Source organism: Pezoporus wallicus, unplaced genomic scaffold, assembly GCF_028554395.1.
Source record: "Pezoporus wallicus isolate ANWC-B61680 ecotype Strahan unplaced genomic scaffold, APGP_CSIRO_Pwel_v1 contig_3858, whole genome shotgun sequence".
Taxonomy (NCBI): Eukaryota; Metazoa; Chordata; class Aves; order Psittaciformes; family Psittacidae; genus Pezoporus; species Pezoporus wallicus.
Genome location: NW_026638754.1, coordinates 1971751 through 1998655, shown reverse-complemented (window position 1 = coordinate 1998655; position 26905 = coordinate 1971751). Strand labels below are relative to the sequence as shown.

General features: G+C 39.6%; 1 protein-coding gene across 3 annotated transcripts in view; it reads right to left on the bottom strand.

The window, feature by feature from the left end:
• Nucleotides 1–26905, bottom strand: part of ST7 (suppression of tumorigenicity 7) — a 149498-nt gene that overhangs the window by 8232 nt on the left and 114361 nt on the right. For 2 of the 3 annotated variants that reach the window (XM_057412157.1, XM_057412158.1), the window contains exons 10-13: nucleotides 18996–19068; nucleotides 17329–17431; nucleotides 7713–7863; nucleotides 928–1020 (exon numbers count right to left, since the gene is read on the bottom strand). In XM_057412157.1, coding sequence (XP_057268140.1) covers nucleotides 928–1020; nucleotides 7713–7863; nucleotides 17329–17431; nucleotides 18996–19068 — 420 coding nt within the window. The remainder of the gene's footprint in view (nucleotides 1–927; nucleotides 1021–7712; nucleotides 7864–17328; nucleotides 17432–18995; nucleotides 19069–26905) is intronic. The other variant, XR_008972507.1, reaches the window with a different exon arrangement.

Sequence of the window (26905 nt, the reverse complement as noted above, 5' to 3'; positions counted from 1 at the left end):
TTCTCAGAACAGATTTCTCTTTGTTCCTTCTTCAGGATAAAGATAATGAGAGAAGAATCTCCTTCCTCGGATCAACTTGGATCTCCTTTGCCCTGACCCTGCAAACCCCTCTGCACTTGTGTGTGTTCCATTTGTGCTCACAAAAAGACCCACTGTGAGAAAATGAAGCATAACTGTTTGCAAGACTGGTTGCTTTGCTCTTTCTCTGCATTCTTGTGCTTCACTGCATGCACTGTAGTTAAGTCTTGTTAACTTGGACTGTAACACTTCTTGAGTGCTGGATCTATCTGTGTAACTTGCAGAGCACTGGGAATGCTGTTGGCACTTTGCTGCCAACAAATATATGTGTTTATTGTATGCCAAACAATACATGTGTTTATTATATGCCAAAAACACATATAATAAATGACTGAGGTAATTTCACATCAGTTTCTTCAGCACACACACCATTACATGAAGAAAACCTTTCTTGCTATTTAAGCATAAGCTGTCAGAGTAACAGCTGCATTAGTGATCCAGTTGTCCTCAAGCAGGTTTGATCTTGCCTTGGAATTCAAGTAACTAGAGTTAACTCTACAAAAGACTAATAAGGCCATGCCATTGTGCTTTTGGTTTGATGGGATGTTACCCTAGATGAAAGATCAGACATAGTTTTTAGTGTCTTGACAGGAGAGAAGATCAAGATCTAATTGATTTTTACCTCTTCATTAATCTCTCTCCCTGTCCCTACACTGTCACCAACGACAAATATAGTTAACTCTTATGAACTGTGGTGAGGAGCTGCCTCTTAAACCATCAAGGGAGCCCCAGAGAACTGATTATTCTAATCCAGTGTTTTCAATTTAAAAGGCATTACTGGAGATCAGTGCCACAAGACTCAGGTAAACAATTATTTTATGTCAACAGTAAGAGGGAAGTTGGACGTACATGGTAGTAGTTCTCTATCTGCAGTTTCTGTACAAATAGGGTAAGGGTAGAAAAGATGTCCTTTTTCCAGTGGATAGGGGATCATTCTGAAAGCTGGAAAGAAAACAACACCGTGTACAAGTTACTGTGTGACAGTCACATATTTACAGACAGTAACTATATTTACAATTTTGAAAAATAAACACAGACAAACCACAACATTTATATTTGGTTGCAAACACAATAGAAGTTGCTTAATGAAATGCCCAAATACAAATCTACATTGAGTTTTTAATCCTGCAAACATTTATGTTTCTTTTCTTGGGAAGAGGTTCAAGAGCGTCAAGTGAGATAACATTGCAAGTACATACATAAATGATTGTATGATCAGAGCCCATGATACTTACAATTCCATAGCCAAATTTACATACTCTGCTGCCGCTTTTAGTCTGTAGAATTTTTAACCTTCAGGTGAAAGAAGTGTATCTAATATAACAGGTACAGCCCTCAAAAATGACCAGCTGAGCTTGCGTATTCAAGCCAATACTCACAAACTCTGTGCATCAAGTGAAAGACAAGTTTTGCATGGAAAAAAGTAACACTACCTTTTTCCCATCGCACTCTAGCAAATCAGGTAACACTGATGACTCAAGGTCAGAGAACCAGTTTTCCAGCACAGTCATGTTTTCATTTTATATTTGGCTATCAAAGATTAATACAGAATTATTAAAACCAGGCTCCTCACATGCATTCTTTTTAAATGCAGCAGATCAAGTGAGGTTTCCAATATAAATCTCGAGGTCATGGATTAAATACTCCTTAATCTTATACATTTTAAAAATTGAAAATAATAACAGAGAGGGAGGGAAATGGATTACTAAATCTGGATGGTGCTGATGTCATAGGCCTTCTGAGGGAGGTTTATGGAAACATCAGAATGCTTGACTGAATTATAGCTTTGCAATCAAGGCATCCTTTTCCATTATCCTATATATTATTCTCACTGTTAAAATGTCATCAGGGTGTTATTCTCACTACTCCTATGAACATCAGTCACTGAAGCAATATTTTCCTCAACAGATGTCCTAGGAGCAGTGTTTATTTCAGACGTTAGGTACAGCCCACTGCCACACGATAACACTCTAGTCATTATCTTTTGCTCACAAGACAACCGAGGAATTGCTTATAATACACAATACCCCAAAATTTTCAGTTGTGCACACTGCATTTGAAATAATGCTAGCTGTATTTTTTGGTGCAATTATGAGAGTGTATTTATTCTGAATTATTGTGTTTCAAGCAATAGTAAAGAAGGTAGAAATCCTCAAAGACTGTAAAACAACCTGAGCTGTAATGCTCTCCCAATATCCCCCCCCCCCTCCACAGCACCCCAAAAAGCCAAGCAGAAGTACAATAATCCAAGACTTGTATGATGTTCACATGCAGCAAATGTGAGTGTCTGTGTAAAAATACGTGGAGGGATGTTCAACACTCATCATTTCAAAATCACTAGCACAAGCTTTTCCTTCCAATTTGCCTTAATATTTGAACAGATAATCAAGCCTCTTCTGCCTCACCTTGAATCACAGTAGTATTACGATTCTAATAAAAATAAAAAGGGATGGTAAAGACGTTGCTTTTATAAAACAAGTGAAAAAACGTCTGGAAAGATTTGTCAGAATATAAACAGCCATCTTTGATGTGAGACCAAATATGGAATATTTAACAGCAAACCAGTTTATTTAGCAATGTTATCAGCCATGGAAGAAAGTGCTCTCCTTCATCTGTATCAGTTTGTGTTTACATAGGCATTTCTCTGCCTTGCTTTTACAGTATCACCTGATCCTATTTTATGTTAACCAATTCAGGTAGCACAGAGGGAGTTTGCCATTCATCCATGCGCTTGTCCTGAGAGCTACTGCAGCATTTGAGAACCCCTAGGTTTTTCTTCTTCATGCACACAACAGGAAACATGACATGTTTAGAAACTGACAAACAAGCACCTCACTCTCTTTTGAAATTTGGTTACATTTGAGACTACAGACCCCTTGTACAGAGCACCTGGACCAAACCCAGGGCAACGTTTCACATGGTGTCACTTGGGCTTTTTCAGTTGTACTACGAATAAAACTGTGCACTGACTGATTGAAAGAAGAGAGATCAGGAAACAACCAACATTCCAGCTCGATGATGATCATTATTTTTATAACCTCGCTTTTCTCCACTGTTGAATGCATTTTGGGAAAAACATTCTGTGAGAATTTTGGAGTTTTAAATATCACAGTGATATTTCTGCATAAAGTTTGTTAGAGGTTGTCTTAATTAGGGGTGATCTTATTCTCCTCCAAAGCATTCAAAATGTAACCCCCAAGTGGCTGACTTACTGTATTTAATTCTGCTCAATTCCCACAAGGTCAGAACTAAATAGTGTATATATGTGGGCATTAAATTCCTACATGCAAGCTACTAAAATGAGACTTGTGGTTATTTAAGCTCACTGACAGAATATTACAAATTCAAGACATGGCAAACGCATAAATACCTGGGAAGAAAGCCAGGTCACTGACCTGTGCTGTATATAGACAGTTGATTAGAACTAATATTTAATTAAATTTAATTTCTCTGTCATGTTTCCACTGCTTTTAACTTACATTTGTGCAAAGATGCCAAAGAAACCTTTTGCAAGTAAAGGATATAAGAGTGACATAAAGAATTCATTTCATCCGTATACAGACTAAGATACGAACCAAAAGTTATGATTATTGGACTAAATACTGGTGAAATCATTAAAACCCATGGAAGTCTTTATGCGCGAGCAAAATCCGAACAAAATTCTTGAGGGCTGGGGCACTGTTCATCTCTCTCTGAAGGCACTGAGCAAAATGAACTATGGATTTTTCTTTAGAGGTTAGGCAACAATACTCATGTACACCTTTACAGGCTACTATACAAATATTAGCTAATGAAGTGCAAGTATCATGGAATATAGCCCTAGAGGGCAGGGGGCCCAAGACTGTTGGTTGATATTCAAGGGTCATCTGCTACAAGCTCAGGAGTGTTGCATCCCCAGATGCAACCAGAAGGAAGTGTAGCAGGAGGGCCAGGAGACCTTGGATGGATAAGGAGCTGCTGAAGAAAATTCAAATGAAAAAGACGCTTATAATAAGTGGAAACAAGGACAGGTGGCCTGGGAAGAGTACAGAGATGTTGTCCGGGAAGCCAGGGACCAGGTTAGGAAAGCTAAGGCCCAGTTAGAATTAAACTTGGCTAGGGGTATTAAGGATAATAGGAAGGGATTCTACAGGTACATAGCAAATAAAAAACAGACTAGGGAGAACACAGCGCCCTCAGGAAGCTCTTGGGAGAACTGGCTACACAGGATTTGGAGAAGGCTGAGGTTCTGAATGACTTCTTTGCCTCGGTCTTCACTGCCAAAGGCTCTGACCACACCACCCAAGTCTTGGAAGGCAGATGCAGGGACTGTGAGAATGAAGACCTTGCGCCCACTGTAGGGGAGGATCTGGTTTGAGACCATCTTAAAAATCTGAACGTGCACAGGTCCATGGGTCCTGATGAGATCCATCCACGGGTCCTGAAGGAGCTGGCAAATGAAGTTGCTAAACCGCTGGCCATCATATTTGAAAAATCATGGCAGTCAGGTGAAGTTCCCTACGACTGGAAAAAGGGAAATATAACCCCCATTTTCAAGAAGGGGAAAATGGATGACCTGGGGAATTACAGACCAGTCAGCCTCACCTCTGTGCCTGGCAAAATCTTGGAGCAGATTCTCCTGGAAGGCATGCTAAGGCACATGAAAAACAACAAGGTGCTTGGTGACAGCCAGCATGGCTTCACTAAGGGGAAATCCTGCCTGACCAATTTGGTGGCCTTCTATGATGGGGCTACAAAACTGATGGACAGGGGTAGAGCAGTTGATGTCATCTACCTGGACTTGTGTAAAGCGTTCGACACTGTCCCACACGACATCCTTGTCTCTAAATAGGAGAGACGCCAATTTGATGGATGGACCACTCGGTGGATAAAGAACTGGCTGGATGGCCGCACACAAAGAGTTGTGGTCAATGGCTCAATGACCAGTTGGAGAGCAGTAATGAGTGGTGACCCTCAGGGATTGTTGTTGGGACTGGTCTTGTTTAACATCTTCATTGACAGTGGGATTGAGACATGGACAGTGGGATTGAGTCCGCCCTCAGCAAGTTTGCTGAAGACACCAAGCTGTGTGGTTCAGTTGACAGGCTGGAGGGAAGGAATGCCATCTAGAGGGACCGTGACATGCTTGTGAGGTGGGCTGATGCCAACCTCATGGTGTTTTGAGACCTCACCTGGAGTATTGTGTGCAGTTCTGGTGTCCTCGACATAAAAAGGACATGGAACTATTGGAACAAGTCCAGAGGAGGGCCACAAGGATGATCAGGGGACTGGAGCACCTCCTGTATGAAGACAGGCTGAGGAAGTTGCGACTGTTCAGCCTGGAGAAGAGAAGGCTGCGTGGAGACCTCATAGCAGCCTTCCAGTATCTGAAGTGGGCCTATAGGGATGCTGGGGAGGGACTCTTCATTAGAGACTGTAGTGATAGGACAAGGGGTAACAGGGGAAGTTTAGATTGGATATAAGGAGGAAATTCTTTCCTGTTAGGGTGGTGAGGCACTGGAGTAGGTTGCCCAGGGAGGTTGTGAATGCTCCATCCCTGGCAGTGTTCAAGACCAGGTTGGATGAGGCCTTGGGTGATATGGTTTAGTGTGAGGTGTCCCTGCCCATGGCAGGGGGGTTGGAACTAGATGATCTTAAGGTCCTTTCCAACCCTAAATATTCTATGATTCTATGATTCTGTAAGTTCAGATTGCTGTGGAGGTAATAAAGAGCAGAATCAGTTAATGTACTTAGCTGGGAATGCCCTCACTGTCTTCAGGCACAGATGACTAGATTTCTTTAGTGGCAGGAGGACTGCAGAGCAGCCAGCCTTCTGTGCCAAAAAGCTGGTCCTTGTAAACAGCCCTTTAGGCACTTCCCAGCCTGTCAAAGCTAACGAAGATCTATTTGCGATTCCCTGCAAAATACTGCTCCATGATGATGGTATAATGAGCCTAGGGATAAAGAAATTCTGCAAGCACCTGAGGAGAAGAAACACTACAACCCACTGAAAATAAGCCACTGGGAAAGAAGCTCTGACAGAGAAAGTAATAGACTGGGAGAACTGACAGGAAAAGAGCACGCAGGTAGGACAGAGAACAATGCAGCAGAGCAAACTCCAGGTGGCAATTGTATGGATTACTGAGTAAGGTGCTCCATACACCTAGAAATAAAGCCATTGATTCCTCAGGGAGCCTCCATTGGAAATGAGGCATGTTCAGCCCATTTCATGCAGTGACTGAGACAGTAAGTCTTTTACAATGGAGGTATTAACTGCATTTCTGTAGGAATTATCATGGTGACAAACTTTTTTGTCAAAGCTAAATGAGAACAGAAAATGGAGAAAGAAAAAAAAAACCAAGTGGTACAATAAAGCATGGAGAGGCGGAAAGAGAACAGGAAAACAGAATAAGCAGAGCAGAAAAGGGAAACGAGATTTCATCAAGAAAAACCTGCATTAAAAAAAGGCTGATTATAAATGGTACTTTTCAGTTCTCTTAAACCTGAAAAAAATATCAAAGACAGGATAAGACAGGCTAGAATATATGACCTTTGGAGGTCATATAACTCAAAGCAGGGTTATCTTCAAATTTAGGTCTGGTTGCTCAGAGCCATGTCCAGCTGAGCTCTGAATGTCTCTGGGGATGGAGATGCCACAGACTATCAGCAACCTGTTCCAACACACCACTACTCTCATTCTGAAAGTATTTTTCTTATGTATAGATGAAATTTCATGTTTCAACTTGTGTGTATTGCCTTTTGTCTTTCTGTTGTGCCATTCTGCAAAGACTCTTCACTCTGTCTTCCATATCATCATTTCTGTTGGGTGGTTGAAGGCAGCAACTGGATCCTCCCTTCACTGACTAGAAGTGTTTTCCAAATTGAATAAAACCAGCTCCCTCAGCGTCTTTTCCTACATCACATGTTGTAGTCCCCTTTGTATCCTAGTAATTCTCCACTGGACTCATTCCAGCTTGTCAATTAAAAAAACCCACCATAAAATACTGTGTTGTCTTATACTGCACATTAATATTTATCTACCTATAAGGCACTTTTGTAATTTCCCAATATCAAACCATTCACAGAACCACAGAATCATTTGGGTTGGAGAGACCTTCAAAGATCATGCAGTCCTACTCCCCTGCCATAGGCAAGAACATGACTAGACCAGGTTGCTCAAAGCTCCATCCCACCTGGCCTTGAGCACTTCCAGGGATGGGGTATCCACAACTTGTCTGAGCAACCTGTTCCACTGTCTCACCACCCTCACTGTAAAAAATTTCTTCCTTACATCCAATCTAAATCTACCCTTTTTCAATTTGAAACCGTTAATTCAAATAATAACAAACAACTCTCTACAACTCTGGAATAAGGAAGGCAAATTATTATCCCCTCGTCTGTGAGTAAGACAATATGCCTCAATAAAGATGGGAAATCTTGTTCAGTATTACAGAGACAACACAATGAAAGACTTCACAACCCTTTTTCTCATTAAACGAAGTTTGTATTTTCAGTTTTAATTGCCAATATTTCAGTGCTGTGAGGATATAACTGACCTCCAAAATTCCCACATATTACACAAAAAGCTAGTATTTTCTCATGACATTCAATAAAAATATTTTATTAGCTCCTTTGTAAGAATGAGGATTACTTACTGCCTTCCCATGTACAGTGTAAGAGATTCAATGCCCCCTCTACTCTTTTCCAGTGTTGAAGATGAAAGAAAGCATATGCTATTGCTTCACTGTCCCCTCTCTTCAGAATATGTTCAGGGGGCAGAATTAAGCTTTTCATTTCTAGAAGATACTGTAATAAAAAAGCAGAGCACAATTATTTCAGAGGTAATAAAAACCACAAAAAACTGCCTGCAATTCAACAATGCACTCTGAAAGGTCTATTTCCCTAAAGTACTTTCACTCATCAAATGTGTAACATCACCAATTGCACTTGAAGATAATTACTGAATTATTCCCAAAGACTAAGATATGCTGACAGATGGTTAATGTTCTACTCTTCAGCTGCAGTAGGAGGACTACAGAGAATTTCAAAGTGAGATGTCTCTTATCAAAGGAGGTGGAAATAAAGAGCTTAAAGCAGAAAAGAGAATCTAATTACAAGAGCTCTCTTAAATTAAAAGTGTTTATACTAAGATTAAGCAGTTTGATGCACATAGTCTTTCTATAAGCAAACATGCCGTGCTTGCAGTTTGCACACAGGTTGCTTTACTGCATTGCAATCAATTGGTTGCTAGGTCTATGAATAAGCAAGGTTAGTAGGCACCAACAAGTTACAAAGTAAAAAAGTTACAAAATGGAACAACTAACTGATTTCCAGAAAAATAGTTTATCTTAAACTTGCTACTTGATATAGTTACTGAAAATGGTATGAAAATGAAAAGCACAACTGACCAAACCCACAAGCAATATTCCTCATTTCTGGACCCCCCCCCAGCAGCAGCTGATGCCACAGGAGAAGACAGAGGTCCTGGCTGTCATTCAAGCAGGTGATCTTTCCTCCTTCCCCAGCCCATGAGATAGACCACTACCATTTCAGCAGACTTCAGCTCATCAGTGGTGGTACACTACATTCCAGTTAGTGGAGTGGAAAGATGTACCCCTTCTGACATGCTTTTCAGGGAAAGGAAGGACAGTCAGACATCACAAGGTACTGAATCAACTCCTGTTTGTCAGATCTCCTCTGAGAAGTGTAACATTACCCAGCTGTGTGCTGACTGCTCTTGAACAGCATAGGAAAACTGTTGCTCTCTTCCACGATGCCTAAGACTAAATGTTCTCCCTACCAGACTACTTAAATGAACACAAAAGGCAGCAGGAAAGTCAGACAGTAGGCTGTCAGGCCCTAACACAAAGTTCGGAAAGTAAAGTTATGGTTAATCACTGGCATAAAGAGAGTGAGTGTGCAGCTCCTCAACTTTATCCTGTGGTTACGCACTGGTTTGGAAGGAGGAGGACTGCAGGACCTAGGGACTGACAACAACCCAGTGCAGGCACCCAAAAGAAGGCAACCTGCCTTCAGAGGCGAAACAGAGGAGGCATGGGTGGTAACCTTTCACAGCTCCTCTTAAACACTGACTTTTGTGGACAGGATGAGCTGGTGCAGAAAAGAGGAGGAAAGAGGGCAAAAGAAGGTAATGAGAACTGAAAATCAGACTTGGGGAAAGGAAGAGGAAAGGTCCAAAGGAAATGAGCACCACTAGCATGAGGTTATGGAGGGATAGAGCTAGTCACCCTTTGCCTGAAGGAGCCTGGAAGGAGCAAACAGCTAAAAGATTTGAAGAGACCATGGTCAAAGCAAAGAACCCTGCAAAATAGATACTTCAAAGGCGAAAGCGAAACCACAAGTGTTTCTGATGCAGGTAACAGTATTAAAGAAGGAGAAACTGAAATAGCAGTGGGAGTAGTAAGTGTGACACTCGAATTTTCTCTAAAGCCTTTCAGAAAAATCTGACAGAGCTGCAGAGCAGGTGGGTTAACGCGGGAAGCTGCAACTTAGTACGCAGGACAGGGGATTAAGAGTGACAGAGAGAACAGCATAAAGAGCTGATAAGAGGGAGGGAGTGCCAGGCTTACAGAAATACAGCAAACATTCTTATGTTTGCTCTAATGAATGTGCCAGCCTTTTAAAAACATTACAAACATACATTATATTTAAAAACATTAAAAACATACATTATACCTGTTGAGTAGAAAGGAATACAGCTGCAAGAGCTGCATGTTTGTATCTGGTTTATTAATTTAGAACTCTTATTTCCATTCTCTTTTCAAAATTAAATGAGAAAGTAAGTACTCATATTTAAATATTTCACTAAAAAAACAAAAAACAACAAACAAACAAACAAACCACAAACTCAATGCCATGTCACTATTTGTAGGGAAAGAAAAACCAGGAAGGAATATTCTATTTCTAGGAGCATTGAGATGAAAACATGTTATTTTGATTCTTACGTATTATTTGTTATCGGTGATTAAGATCCAAATCAAATGGAAATACCAGATGGAAGGATATATCTTGGCACTTGCAAATCATTCTTAGCCCTTACTCAGTTGTGTTGATTTTTCAGTCTGTATTTTTCTCAGTTTCAGAAAGAAACCCCTCCCTCATTACTCTACCACAGCTACTTTCCCAAACAAAAAGTACATAATCTAGTTCAGTGGTATTCAAGAAGACACACACACAAAGTTGACTGATTGCTCATTTGGGCCTCATAATAGTTTTTGGTTTATACAGAAAGGTCAGCCACAACTTTTTGCCATGCAAGCTGTCAATTAATTTATTCTGGAGGCATTCCCAGCAGGAATGCTAACTGTACACAGCTCCAGAGATACCTTGTCTGGAACACTCTGTACGGTTCTCATCAGGTACTTACAGAAACGTAAAGACCAATTTTTTTGTGCAGAATAGAGCTAATCAAATAAATGTCAAGTTTGTTTTGTGACAAGGCACTTGAAGGCTTCCATTTGTTTAACTTATCTAAATAGGAGTAATAGGTACCAAAAGGCACCTAGCTGCACATAGGGCTTGATTATTATGGAAGAAGAGCTATAAAAATTAGGATGGTCTTGATGTCCCAGAATATCATATCTGTTTGTGCATTGCTGTATTTTCAAGGGGAGTTCAGAGCCTGGATGGCTTTCAGGTTCCTAGATATCTCACTGACAGGGCACAGGGTCTACCTGGAGAAACCATGGCCAAGGGCAGCCCCCTTTTACAGTAACTGCAGGCCACTGGCACCCAGATATTGACAGGCAGGACTGAGCTCCAGCAATCTGATGGTTTTCTAGCAGAGTGTGCATGAAATCAACATGGTGCCCCTGGAACGTTTTGGATTGGACAAGCAGACAAATTCTAATAAAATGAAATTGAATGAAAAAAAAATCTTCAAACTATCTAATGATAGCTGCAGTCCTCATGCTGCCCATATAACATGTGAATCACAGTCCTGATGGACTTCTGCATGCAACAAGTATCTCCAGCCCTTGGAAAAAATCAGCCAAAGGCAGACATCTGATTGTAGTTTCCAAGAGGCTGTCATTGCACTTAATCAAAGATACTACACTAGACAGGTACAGTCTTCTCTTCAGCAACCAAAGACTTCAGGGTGGGAATGTAACTATTTATATCTCAACATTTCCAAAGGCCTCAGTCCAGAGCTCAGCCCTTGTTGTTAAAGTATTAATATAGACATGAGATCCTACCATACTACTAAAATTCATACCAGTATGAACTCCATCTGGCTTTAGAAGAAAACAACCTACACCACTTAACAGACACCCTATCAACTGTAACTCCTGATACACTGGCATCCTCTCAGATTCAATCATGACCTTTACAATTGAAGTAATAAAACTTCACTACCTTTTCAATACATAGGGAAGATGTGAGCTCTCTGTCATCCTGACAGGGCTTTGAATGTACGCATGGTTCCACTTCAGAGGGAGGGTTAAGTAACAGGCTAAATGAGAAACTTAGTGAAGAGCCAGCCATCATGGAGGAAATGAAGAGAAGGCTCAGGCAGGACCTTACAACAGTCTTCCGATACATAAACGGTGCCTGCAAGGAAGCTGGAGAGGGACTTTTTACAAGGGCAGTTAGTGATAGGACAAGGGGGAATGGCTTTAAACTGAAAGAGGGTAAATTTAAATTAGATATTAGGAAGAAGTTCTTCATTGTGAGGGTGGTGAGGCACTGGAACAGGTTGCCCAGAGGAGCTGTGGCTGCTCCATCCCCAGCAGTGTTCAAGGCCAGGTTGGATCACAACTATATGAGATTATCATGTTTCTTTTAAAAAGTAATCACCTCAGGAAAGACAGTGTAGAAAACTTCAGCCAGAATGACCTAGTCTTAAGTTATGAATGAATACTGAAGTTGTGCAATGATTTCCTGTCATCAACAGATGGCTCAATCAGCCTTTCTCCACTGCGTTGTTATGGCTTGGCTTTTTTTTGGTTGTCTTTTGTTTTTCTGGTCTCTCTCTTCTCTCACCCCAAACTTCTTCCTGTCAAAACCCTGTATTTTAGTTATGACAAAGGTCACTATTTTTGACAGATGGCTTCTGGGCCAGTTACATGACACTTTAACAGATACTGCTCAGCTACAGCCATTCTGTACACATATGGGAATATGCCTTTTAATGAGCATTTGGAGGATGACAATGGACCTTGCATACAGGAAGTGCAACATGGTGGAGTTTCTATTTCTCTTGCTTGAATTGATTGAATATACATTCTTTATTTCACAATATTGACAGTACCCTGGCTATTAATGCTCCTCTGGGAGTGCTTTTAACATTCCACATTAATGAGCTACTTCAATATCCTTTTATGAAATAAATCAACCTATCTCAGGCAAGTTTCCTTCTTTTCCTCAATTGTGCAATTTGCCTCTGAAATTACAGCTCAGGCCACAAATAGGCAAGAGTCACCCCTGCACCTGTGACAGCATTCCTCCAGGCCAGAATATGAGAATTTAACATTGTTTGAACAGGAACTCTCCTTATCCCAGAGGGATGAACAGCACAAGCTTAAACCAGTTCCAAAACACCGGTTTCTACATGCCCAGAGAAGCTACTTTTAGGTCACCTTACAAGTTCTCATTGGACTGATGGTAACTAAGAAGTTTGGCCTCTTTGCTGAAGATACAAAACCAAATCACTGTCTTATTGAACCATTAAAAACTCTCGTAGACATGTCTGGAATAGTTTCTCTGTAATATCATGGGGTGTGCAGAACAGATTCATTTCCCATCTGGTATATGAATTTGTTTGCATTATTTGTTTCTATTAGCAACTACAACTTACTAGAAACCACACAAGCATACAGACAGACACAGGTCTTATAAAAAAAATAAAATAAGAAATAAATGAGAAGGGATGAAATGGAGAACAGATAAATATTGAAAAGTGTTTAAGTCAATGGTTTGTCACATCCTTTTAAGAAACTACAGACAAAACGGCATTTCTTAAAGTAATATCAATTTGAAGTTGTCTGATTCAAATGCAGCACACTTCAGCAGATATTCTCTTTAAATCAACTCAGCTCCTGACTTACTTAGCAAACACATACAACTGTGTGCAGATCACACTTTTGACTCACTCTTAACAATCAGACATATGGCCCATCATCTGCTTTCCTTTTGACTTTACTGAATAGCTTGTGTCTCACAGATCACAGAAAAGAGGGGGTGCTTTTCAGGAGTTTGAATGTAGGGAGGGAGCCTTGCAAGTCAGTTCAGAAAGGGTGTTCCACAATTGAGGAATGTCCCAGAAACAGCTGTGGAACTTTATCTGTATTAGCTTGGGATAGTTGCATTACATATAAGCGGGGAAGCTCCAAACACTACATATGCATAATAATGAAGTCTTTATATGCATACATACATATACTTTTTTTCCCACCCACTCCACAAATTATGTACTCTCCATGATGTAGGATGACTACTGTCTTTGTCATACAAAACACTCTGGAATTACAGTGATAACCCAACTCCTTCAGTGGCAACAAAACCCTTTTTGTTTAGCTCTTAAGTTTTTGAGCAGCACATTATCAGACAGCATCAGCACATTTCCTTGGGACTAAAACTCCACAGTGCATGGTGCAACACTAAAACAAAAGGATGCTAATCCATAGAATCTCATTTATGATATAGATGGTTGAAAAAAAAACCAGGCAAATCTTCACAAACAGGTGACCCAATTTGTTGGGATTCGTCTCATAGTGAAATTCACAGCTCTTTCCTTTGTTATCTTTCCTGCTGTACTGCTGACTTCCAATCTGCTAGTGGTTATGTCCCCCTTTTATTATAAAGAACCCTCAAAACATTGCCTGGTGAAGCATTTTCTTTTCACATAGGCAATCTCTGCCAAAGTATAAAGCTGCAATTTTCTGTGACTGAGTTTTCAGTAACAAACAAGACAAACTGTAGATAAATGTAGTATCTTTTATGAGATATTTTTCTAGGACAGCATAAAAAATTGAGCCACTTTCAAGCACAGAAACCTTTTTACAGATTAGATGTCTTCAGAAGGAGAAGTCTTGATCAGTTTGACAGTGGTTCCATTTTCTCTGCAGTCAAGGAGATCATAGTTGACAGACCTGAGCTGGTCTTACCTTGCACAGCTCAGCTTCCAGAAACAGCACAGCCAGGCCAGTTGCCCAGCTTCCTGGAGAGATCTGGCAGGTTGCACTGAGCTCTGTACTACCTTTTTTCACTTAAACCAAATTCTAGTACCTCCACATGTCATATCTTGACTCCACTTTATTGCAAAAACAACGAGAATTTATCACCTATATCTGAGACTTAATGGATTTATCTCTGGGAATTAAACTGCCATTGGAATGTACTCAGAAATGGAAGAAAAAACCTGTGTCAAAAGGAGGTGATTTGCTGAAAAGGTGGCTGCCTAAAGAAAGACTGTCAGCCATACTGGGTCTTTGCAAACGCCATTTTTGTGCAGACAGAAAATAAACCCCAATGTGATGTACAGTCATCTAGAATCAGTGAAAGTGAGTGTCAACATCTTCATGACATACACACTGGAAAGACCCCAGGACCATGCATACACACTGGTTCCCACGTGGGGAGTAGGTGTTTTTGCAGGGTTTCTCACCTCTGAAGATTGAAATCTGGGACTTTTAAACTTCTTCTTCTTAAGGGGTGTCTACATCTTTAGATTACATTCAAAGGAAAGTGTAAGAAGTGTATCTGACCTCTGCAACATCACTATCAGCAGTGGACTGCAATCTGGCCATAATCTCCTAGGAAAAAAATCAGCAGCATTGTAAGAATCCCATGGTCGTTTTACACAAACCTGCAGTAGGTCACAACGGGAGACTCAGTCTCCTTTTCTTGCTAAATCCAGCTCAGCAACATCTCAGTGTGTACAGAGTGTCTCCCCTGCATTCCCTCCCAGAATCTCATTAGCAAAGATATGCCATTTCCAGTTAAATGTGTTGAAAATGCATATGCAGTAATAATCTTCTTATGTGATAATTCTGAATTTTAATGATTTGCACTGAAAATGATAAAATCTCTTTTTGTGACAAACCAGAAACATATCAAGCTAATTTTTTTTCTCTTTAACTGTGCAATTCTCTGCTTTGAAAGCTTCTGCTAGGCACTTTGCAAGTGTTCTAAGTAATTTGTCACCTTTGTTTTTTCCTCACTCTGACCAAGAGACTCATTAGTGTTTAAATCCTAAAGAAGCTCTGTAGGGGTATTAGTTTTGCGACACTGCTAGATTTCTTGTGATGCTGCTTGCTAAAACTTATCTCCATTTTATTAAGAACAAATTGGATATGGCTTAATCATAATTGAGTGGAAATTGAGGTGTAACATCCATAAAATGTGCATAAAATTATAATGAAAATAATATTTTTGCCACTTTAATATCCTTTAGCTAATAGCAGAAAAAATGAGTGTGAAATCAGTAGTGCTGCATATAAATCTGTATTAGGTTACACTGTTTTAATGTTAAATTATGAACTAAAAAACCCCCTCTGGAGTCTGCTCCCATTACTACCTTGTTATCCTGATAATTTGTATATTTCACAAAGGTTTGCAATGTCAGTGAAAGTTTGAAAAACTGAGGGAATCAATGGAATCAATTAACAATGTAAATTGACAGAAAAGCTCAGGATCTTAAATGAGGAAGAGCACTGGAATTTCTTGATTTTCCGAAGTACCAAAAGGAACACACATTCTGCATTTCACACATAGTGATACTTGTCAGAAAGGAGATTCAGCCCTGTATTGAAAAGCCACCTACACAGAAGCTGGCTAGTGAGAAACAGGTCACAAGCAATGAATGAAAGTACTGATTTACAGGAAATCTTGGAGATCTGGGAGTGCAGAGGTTATGCAGCATCTGCCACAACTTAGAGGCAGATTTTGCAAAGGAAGTCAAACCAAAGAAGAGCAAGTTCTTTAGGATAAACAGAAGAACAAGCAAAAAGGTAGCAAATGGAGACTCAGCCTCAGTTTCATGGCAGTGTAGAGCATGGAGACAACAGCAGGATGGACATTAGGAGCATGTACGGAAGTGGAAGCCACTGCAGCCTTTGTCTTTGTCCTTGAGCAGTGAATTAACCAGTCCCAAGACAGACTAGTATAACTGACTTAAAGCAAAAAGATCCCCATTCAGAAACAAGTAATCCAGTGATAAGAGAAGTAAATGCAATACCATTTATTTAAAGAGGAGGGAAACTGTGTGTGTTAATATGGAATCATTAGTATGTAAGCCGTTAAAAAAGATTTTGATGGAAAGAATTACCAAAAGCATGGAGGAAGTGAGGAAAATGAAACAGGCTCCCAGGGGCTGCTCATGACAGGCTAAACTGGTATCTTTGCTTGGCAGATATCCAATTTTTTAGACAGCAAGGACAGATACTCTAACTGGGCTTCAGTAAAACATTCAGAAAGGTTCAGCCAGAGAAGGACTGAAATAAAGTCTTCTGCACCCCAGTGGAGGCTGCTTACTTTAAAAGGGCAATACCAGTCCAAAGGTTTGTGGGGTGAGGTTCAGAGGCAGATGTCCAAGGGCCAAAAAGCACGTGCCTCTAGTCTGCCTTTATAATGAACTTACAGACTGCAATACTAACAGATGATGAAAGAATAATGTACACTAGCCTTTAGTAGCCTCTGGGTAAGATTCTTACTTCTAAGATACATATCTAGAGAGGAGATTAGGGCATTAGACATAAATCCCTCTTCTTACTTTGCAGTTCTCAGCAATCTTTCATCTCTGAGCTTTGCATTCTCAGAACTTAATGACAGGGTGCTGCATCAGGAATTACTAATGCAACTTCTATGAAGCACACCATGAACTCCAAACATAGGTTCCTTTGTATAGCATGCCAAAAATGTATTCTTACATGTAATCATCAAAACAAATAAAACATGCTATTTTCAACTAGAAGATCTTTAATGACTATTTTGTAAATTACAATCTGTCTTTATGTATGATTCTGTCCTGCAGCGTAGCATTAGCATTTGGTGGTGTTTACTACCACAGTCCACCATGTAATTGCTACTCACGTAAAGGACTCGCTTCAGCTAAAACTTCAAGTTGCACAGTCCAGAGTAGAAGACATTGAATGTGAAATACCAAATGAAAAAACTGTGCATACTATCAGCTTCTTTCTCTTCTCACTGTTTGCTTCCCTTTCCATATCATCACTTGTTAATCTAACACAGAAATCAGGAATCAGGTCCTCATCAGTGTTAAAGCTACAACAATGCTTTCTCCATACTCACTTTTGGCACATGTGGATTAAATTCTACTGCTCTGTGAATAGCTTCTACTGCATTCATCTCTGCAGTACTCAACCCTCGCCTTGAGGCAGCCTCTGGAGAAAATCTGCAAAAGCAAAGAAATAAATACATTAGGTCAGAAATTCTAGTAAGAAGCAGCAACAAAAAGAATCTAGAACATGGGCCCATGTAACCAAACTGAGTCAATTTCCTATGCTCTCCAAACTTCCATAGCAAGTGGAAACTCTGAGTGATCTATTACATCAAGGCCAATGAAAATCCCAGCAGAAGTGGAAAGCATGTCTGCGTGTAATCATGGAAGAAATTCAGTTCAAACAGTCCTTTCTCTGTCACTACTCTAAATTTGCGCTAAGTACGTCACTAAGGGGCATAATAAAGGCTGAAGTTGCAGAAAAAAGAAAAGCAAAAAAAACCCAAAAAACAACCAAACCAAAAAACCCAATGTCACATTATTGTTGGAGGGTTTCTACTAAAAACAGGTTTGGGGAAGTTTTGGGGAAGTTTTAGGGAAGTTCCCAACCCAATGCCCCTGGGTCAGGTTGGGATGGAAGCACGATGCAGCAGCAGTAGCGGGTGGTCTACTGGCCGCAGCACCATTGAGGGTAGCATGCCCAAACTGTGGGCAAATCATCTGCCCCAGTGAATGAAAAACCAGACCATGCAATCTCTTTCTCACCTCACACCCCACGGCTAACTCCAGAGCTGTACTTGGCAGGCAGACACCACAGGGAAAGCTGTGACAACCTTAGCCCTGCCCTCCCAAGCTGGAGTCGCTGTGTAGGGAGGAAAGATGTTGCAGTAGGTACTGGCGATCTACAGGATAAAAAGAATGAAAGAAAATTACTTAGATCTTGATGTGTACATACACTTTAAAAGCAAAAACTGTCAGGATGTCAGTCAAGAAAATGGCTTTCCACCCTACTTGCTTTCCAACTTTAGGGAGGCATTCGACCCTCAGGTACACAGACACAACTCTGCCTGGGATTTGTGTGAAGGCATCTGAGAGAAGAATTGGGATTTTTGAGCTCCATCTCACAAGGAGCTGAGCACCCTTTCATAGTGGGCCAATGCTCTTAAGTCCACAGGCATCAAGTAGATGTGCTCAGCACCTTGGAAGGTGGAGACCCAAGAGAAAAACATAACAGGAATGAGCAGATACTTGTGTCTCTAAAAATATGAACGTCATCTACCTTTCAGAATCCCTGACATAGTAACGCTAAATCCACCTGCTGCTATTTAAGTAGACGAGCAATCATCTAACAGCACTTGCAAAATGACATTGCTACCAGTGCATCCACATGTATTTATTACCTTTTTGTGGTGAGGTTTATACAAAGTCGAAGAGGTTCAGCCACACAACACCTTTTAGTTGCATCTTCATTATACTATCTAGGAAGCCAAAGCTCACCCAGAGAGTATATGCAAAACTGAAAAAATAACTGAATTTATGCTATTTCTCTTGTGTTTTTCTGTAATATCTGAAATGCAATGTTTGATCACTGCAATTCTTCCTTATATATAAAGTAATTTTATGAATTTACTGCAGGACTGAATTCTCCTGCTAAGCCAGCAGATTGTTAGGGTGTGGGCTCAGCTATGAGAAATGTCAAGTTAAATCAGGAATTTTGCAGTGGTTCTGATGCACTTACTTGTCAGAGACGGCTCTGGCTTTGAGCAATGCAGCTGTGTAACATATTGTTGCTGATTTTGGTAAGCTTATATCTGTTGAAAAGAAAGAAAAAAGCAAATGTGAAAATGTAAAAGTCCTCAGAAATACTAAGTGATTGATACTTTGGAGTATGCATGGCACACACAAAATTATTATGTGAACTAAGAATACTTTCTAATCTTAGGATTTGTACTCCCACATCACATGTATTTTTGAATTTCCACCAAATATGAAGGCTTTAAAACCTGTGTTAATGACTACTGAAACTGCTATTTAAGCAGCAGCTTAATGAGCATTAGAGAACTAATTTGAAGAGTGGCATGACAGAGACATAATGAAAGAATTCATCACTTCATACATAAAGGTACAGGTAACCTGGAATACATTAATTTTTCCATAGTCCACAAAACATCTAGGTAATAGCTGAGGGCTATCTTATTCTCTCTTCTTGTTTTCATTTAGATGTAGTTGTCTAATGTGAGTATGTGGCAGCTATACAAGTTAAGACAGCTACTTAAGTAATAATGGATTTGACTTGTAAGCAGACAACCATTAGATTTATTGCAGCTAAAGATCAACAGTAAAATAAGGTGGTTTGCTTCTTAAGGAACTCTTGGAACAAAAGATTTACCAGTCTCTGGCCATTTATGGTATTCCAGAGACATATAGGAGCCATAAACCTGACTTAAACCATTAGTTCAACTTATACCTGTTCTCTACCAACAGACTGGCACAAAGCATCCAAAAGTATACATTTGTTCCCACTGTTACAGAGAATTAACTTCACACTAGTCATCTACTCAGCAGACACATTATTGTATAGTGACTGAAATATTCCAGCATGAAAAAGTTAAAGATTAGAGCTAAATAAAAACCAAACAAAAAAAATCCCCCAAACCAACCCTCACTAAAGGCTGGATTCTGCAAACACTTCTGCACACTGCAATATTATAGCTTCCTATAGTAAATAGCAAATATACACAAGGCACTGGAGTAGGCCCAGTGTAAAACTGAGGAGCAGCTAATCTGACTATTCTTCCAAGAAACTATTTAGCCCTCAGTTTGTCATTAGTGTTGATTAGAAAGATGAAATTATCATGGAGCTTGATAACTTTAGGGTTAAGGGAACCTTGTTATTTACTGAACCCTAATGCCTTAAAAGACAGGGCTCCAAAAAGCAGTTAAAGAGGACAAGGAAATCCTATCTCAGTAGTCACCATCCTTCACTTATTAACAAACAACCAAGCAGAACATTGTTCTATTAGACAGGAAACTTTGCCAGAATGACTGAGGCACTTTGAAAATGCTACCTGTTAAATCCTCTCTATTGTCTTTTTATGCACTTGCACTTCAAGTATGAGATGCAAAGATCTTGTGGGATGCTCCCCTACCATATATTCCAATTATAATTTCACTGGAGTATGTAATTGTAGTGACTAAAGTAATTAAAATCAACAGCATGCCAAGCAGTCTGGATGACAGATATGTTAATTACTCCCCTAATAGCAGCTAGCTACAGACACAGATGTGAGCACATCTTCAATGACAGGAGGAGAAAATAGTTATAAGCATCTTCAATAATTCTGCTTATACCAGGTTTTCTTTAACATTAGGAGTTAAAAGCCATTTTCAGTAAACAGAAACGACTTTGCAGAACATACTGGTCTCTGCCTTTCAGTACAAAACTTATTAATCAAATCATAAATGGAATGAAATGTAGAGGAATGGAAAAGAAAAAAGGAAAAAAAATAAAAACCCAAAACCCAAAGAAAACCAAAGATGTGCTGTCATTTTTAAGGTTTTCAATTGGTTTATAGAATACTTTATTTTCCTCTTACCTGTAAGTGTTTCTCTGGGCCATCAAGCCACAATTACCTTACACGAAATATTTTCCTCTCCATCAGTTCAAACCTAGCAATGTTGGTTTAGGATCTGACCTTCACAACATTTTGCACAGAACAAGAGATCTTCCTAGCAGTCCTTGGAAATGATTCTATGATTCTATGAAATACATTTTTCATAGACAAACTCCACATATTAAAAAAGGACCAAGAGAATGTTTGCCTGGACTTCCTCAAATAATGCAGCAAGAGAACCACTGCACTTTTCTATGTTAGAAGGAGCTGAAAACTAGGAGGAATCAAGAGGTCTGCAGTATGAACCGATGTAGCAGAGGATTCCCTATGCCAATGAAAGCTGCTTGCTCGATTTCATCAATGAAAGCAGGTATGCCAGTAAAAGTGAGAATGACAGCAAGAAAATCACAATTCAGCCACAATACACAATCCATGAGGTTAAACAATGAGACCACTCAACACACAAAACCCTTCTAATCGCATGTATAAAAGCTAGTTTCTGCATCAGATCACTGAAACTTGAATGGAGAATGTTCAGTGGAAGTTGTATGGACTCAAGTTGTGAGTATGAGTACAATTACTGGCTAAGAGATTTAGATATCATACAGTGGGAACTGAGCTTGATACAGGGTTAAGTATATTAAATCAGAACACCCTATCACAGAACAATATCTTCTAGTAGGTAGTAAGTGCTCCTGAGCTGGAAACATCTACGCATATAGATTGCAGGATGATCCACAATGAACTGCAGGCATCTGTAAGGAAAGGCAATGTGGTGAGGTGAGATAAGGCTCAGGAACACCACATGAGTCATTCCTGCAGAAGAAATAGGGTTTCTCAAGGAATGTTGTGTTCAAATACAATCACCCATGGTCAAGAACAAAAGTAAACAAAAAGACTGGATTGAAATAATGAAATAATGTCTGAGAGAAGATACAACTGTTCCCTAGGCATACCCACAAGGAACACAAGGAAATGAGAAGTGTTGCTTAGGTAAAGGATAATGTTGGCATATGTAAAAACTTCAGAATTTAGGCTGGAGATAAAAAGGTTTTTGAGAAGGGAATTTTTGAGGCAGATTTCCGGGTAGAATAGTGGGGGCAAACAAAATAGCTTATTCTAGAATGGAGCTTGCTCAGCTCATGGAAGGGGTAGTATCATATAGTGAATGCAAATACAAGGGACCTTACTTACCCAGGAGGCCTCTTCCAGTACTATGCTCCTAATGTCTACAGTCCCTCAGAAATGGAAAAAATACATACAAATGGCAACGTTTAAATTACTATGGAGATAGCCCTCAGTAGGTCCATGCCCGCTTCCCTCCTAAAGTGTTTTGCTTTTTATTTGCTCCATATTAGCCCATAAGAATTTAGTTCAGCTATAGTCTGGTCTGACCACTCAGTACTTCAAAATCCTCATATAATTTAGGCTTCATCTCCAAAAACTGGACCCTCATATTTAGAGAAAAGCATGAATCAATTATTTTTGGTTTACAACTTGCATTTAGCAAGGGAATCAAGCCTAAACTAGCCCTAGAAGAGGTCCTCTGTCAGGAACCAAAGTGAAGTTTTTCATAAATGACTGTGTCCGACTCTGTGAGCCATCTGGCAAAATATCTTCACATATACTGTTTCCCAACCTCCTGTGATTACTTGTGGGCTCTCACAATGTGCTGAAAGATGTGACTGCTATTCTGTTGTCAAATCCTTTGGACATTTTTGCCTAATAAGAACTGATGTGTCAATCTAAAAAAGGCTCTCTTTCCTTACTTAAAGGTACTGCTTGTATCTTTAACAGTATATAAAATAGTCTAGGCTCAATTTACTAACATTTTCTTTTGAGTAGCCCCGGTCAGCTATGGGGAGGGCTGGGAAAGTTAATTGTTACTGTCATTTGCTTCATAAAGCAGTTTCTTATGAGAGTGAACTCATGGAAAGATGCTACGGATACAGACTTTCAACCATAATATTGCTACTTCTCTGATCCAAGATATCCACAATATGCAATATATCATCCAAATAGGTCATGGGATCTACCGTTCGTATAAAATAGCAACTAAATCAAGAAATTATGAATCTGAATATAGACTGGTGTAACACTCCCTATCCAAGCCATCAGAAGACCCCAAATGTGAAGACAGGCATGTTGCAATTGCGTTAGACATTAATAAATGCAAAATCTAAGTCACTAATCAGAAATTATTCCTAAATTTGACCCCAAAGTGTACGATATTCCTAAGACAACAATACCTATTTCTATGGGCTTAACTTTAGATAGGTGAACAGTTTTATAAGCATTAACAGAACTTAAATATTTGCTGAAATCTGCTGTACTTACGAGGCCATAATTTGCACAGCAAGAACTGCTAGTTCTTCTCCATAGCAATAGAGACTACATTAAGCTGCTGGAATCATTCATATATTTCCAAATATGTAATTGAAAGTATATCAACACACTGGACTAAGCTCTGTGAAGATGTGAAACAGAAAACGGTGGAATACAGGACTTAATATTGTGCTGTGACTTGAGGGTGAACCCCAGCTCTGAGTTTATCTCCTTCAGCCTTTCTGTAGACAAACAAGTTACAGGCCAACACTTGCTCTGTCAGCACAGAACTCTCCCAGTTCTCTGCACTCGCAGGCCAGATTATCCACTCTTGCACAGGTGGTAGAAAAATTGCTTATGGGAAAGATTGAGTGCTCCAGCAAAGAAGTATGTATAGGCTAGATCAGTGATGACAGAAGAGAGATGCAGTCATCTATGAGGACACAAATACTAAGAAAAAAAAGTGAACTAAGATGATACAAATAGTCAAAAAGCAAGAGCAATGGGATAGAATTAAAAAAAAGAAAGTATGAATGGAACATCGGGGGAAAAACACTTTGTCAAAAAGATCTAGTATTGTGTAGTATTATGTCCCATGAGAATAGTCACTGCATTTTTCCACAAAATGTGGTAGAAACCATGCTGGAGGGAGCAAAACTATGAACACAGTAATCTAATGTTTGCTTTGTGCTTGCAAAATTAAGCAGTTCTGATTCTCTGCATTTTGACATTCTTCCTCAGTGGTGGGAAACACCCCAAAACAAACACAAATACATATCTATGTATGTTAGGGCCTGGATTTTGGTCCCCTGATAGGACAGGGAGAACATTTCAGTACAAACAAAAAGTGTTTATTTTGCCATGACCACAAGGAAAACTTAAAACTCTTAAGTTATAGAAAGAACTCTATGGTCACTGCTGGTTGTAAACACTTCATATGCGGCTCTTGCTGAGGTGCTTATCTCAGTGACCAAGCAGATGTCAGCCCCTTTGATTCAACAGATTTCAATTCTAAATGCATATAGAGGGGAAGGAATAATTTCTTCTACAGGAGATTAGAAAGAGGAAGATTAGTATAATTAGTTTAGACTTTCTGTGCTTTTTCACAAGCAGGAAAAACCAAAAACCCCACAGAATAGTATGGCAAAAAACCAGACCAGATGGTATGAACAGACACCTAGTTGATGCAGAGACCTAGTTGAAGTGACAAGTGATTTTGACAAGAGGGAAAGAGCTGAGTTCTTAGAAGCGGAAGCCGAAAAAGATGCAATGAAAACAAACAAAAAAAAAAAGGACAAATGAATCTCCTGGTATTGCTGTTACACAAAGTGGAGCTTTTACTTGATTTGCATCTCTTGGAGAAGGTAGACTAGACTTTGGTATAACCTTAGCTAAACTTTCTCTTAAGGCCTCACTTTCAAAGAAACAAAAAATTATAAAATAGTATGCATAAGGCAATGGTTGCTTCCATCCTGCCACTTGCTACATCTTTAACTCAGAAGGAAACCCCTTTTGCACTTAAGACACCTACTCAGTTGGGTCCACCAGGTAGCACATCTTCTCAAAAACATAAAACATAATCATTACAAGCAATGAAACTGACTGAGTGGAGCCGTGATCTTAAATACATACATACACACAAAACCCCTGGAGACCATAGCTTATGTAATTGAAGTTTCTATGCAGTTAGTTCATCAATCTGCAACCATCTACAAAAGGAATACCTTCAAGTTCAATGTAAATAGAATTTACACATTTTATAAGTATGTAAGGACATGAAGAACTTGGACAGAGGAGGACTGGAGATAGGAGAGTAGTCTTGAATATGCTACATTTTAGTGAACCAATTTCTCAACATGAACTGTTTGGATTCCACTAAACTGAAAGTATTCCAAGACAAAGAAGACTCTGTTTCTAAAGTGTTTTTCCAAAGGCCTACATTTTGATTTGATACTAATTTAAAGCAGGATTCTTTGAAGTAAGCTGTTACCAAATAAAAAAGTGTCAGAGCCTAAAGCAAAACGAGACCTTTTGCATTTAAACCCCATCTTCTTTCTATGTATCTTTTCGTCTAAATTATCTTCTCAAGTGAATTCTGGATTTGGCACTCTGTCTACATGGTGATATAATCTTCATCCTTCTTTGCAAGGGTGTAAGTGAAACGGCAATCTCTATAAGGTGTTCTTCCTGCAAACCAGAAGGCTTACAGTCTCACTGGAAAACACTGTCATTTAAAAAAAAGGAAAGGAAGAACGGGTTCAGGGAGGAACCATTGCATCACTATGACTAAATACACAGGCATCCATTTTTTTTTAAATCTGACTTTCAGTTCCAGAAAGGTCCGAGTTTTCACAGTGCCCAGGTTACAGATAATAACAATCAAAGCAACTGGCTGCCCAAGGAAATTCACAAATCATTTGCTCTAAGCATCACAACAAGTAGACCTACTCCCCTGGAAAACAATCTGTTTAAAAAGCAAGGATAGAGGAGCAGAGAAACTTTATCTACTATGAATACCAGAAGCTTATTCCATCAAGAACAGTCTATTTAGCAGCCATAACTATTTCTGCTATAAATAACGTGGATATGTGTTAAATCAGAGCCAAAAATCTTTTCAGAATTCCAACAGTATTGAGGTCATCTACACTCTATTGACAGACACTGAACTCTGAAACCATAATGATGTAGCTCAGCAACAGTGCATGCCGTCCCACTAATGAGGCCCTTTTTCCATGAATAATGAGTATGGACATCAGCTCTGTTGCCAGGTACATAATATAAACAATTTAACACATGGCTTTTGGTAAAGCAGTGTGTCTGCCTGCAGAGGTTGAAGTTTCACATAATGTGATCCAACTTTCTAGCCCAGGGTGGGGGCAGACTGCTCAAGGAAATAATTTGTTCATATGTTATCAAAATACAATAAATCAGGTTTGGTCTTAGTCAAAAAAAGGCAGTGGAGGGGGACCAAAAGAAACAGCAGATAGGAAAGTATAAATGAGTTCATTGTTTTATATTCTAATAAATCTTACAACACATGAAGCTGATGAGTTCTAAAATGAGCTGAGACTCCCTGAGATGGGCCTTCTGAGACTCATGAACTATAAGGGTTATACTGGTTAAGACTGTTTGCTGAGTCCTTGTATACACCTAGTGTATGCACACACCTTTGCTTCTACATGACAAAGCATGAGTTGAAACTGAGGTTCAAAGTCAGAAGAGTTTTATTTTGAAAAGCCTCATTTGTTGTATTCATGACCTTCGTTTTGATTCCATCAGATGCTTTTAAGAAAACAAAACATGCCTTCAAGTTTTAGCAACTTCCATGACACCAAGTGCCACCATGGTATTGTTTAAAACTACGTATCAGTGCTTTAATATGTATAAGTAGAGCTGGAACAGGAGTTTAGCTTAAGGCTTGGGAGGGCATGGCTTAACTCCCTGTTCTGTCACAGTTCTGTTATCTCCCATGACTATTATCTCATAACTACATTACAGACTAGAAGGTGCCAAGATCCTGTGGTGCCTGGAGCAAAAAAATGGGCATTTCTCTTTACTTGTGTCTTAATGAGCCAAAATAAAGTTCATGGGGATCTACACCTGTGTCACAGGAATACTGAAACACAAGATGCTACAAGAAAGGCTCTGATGTCACCACTTTAACTTCAACCACTTTGCTTCAACCAGACAAAGAATCTCCAAGATCTCT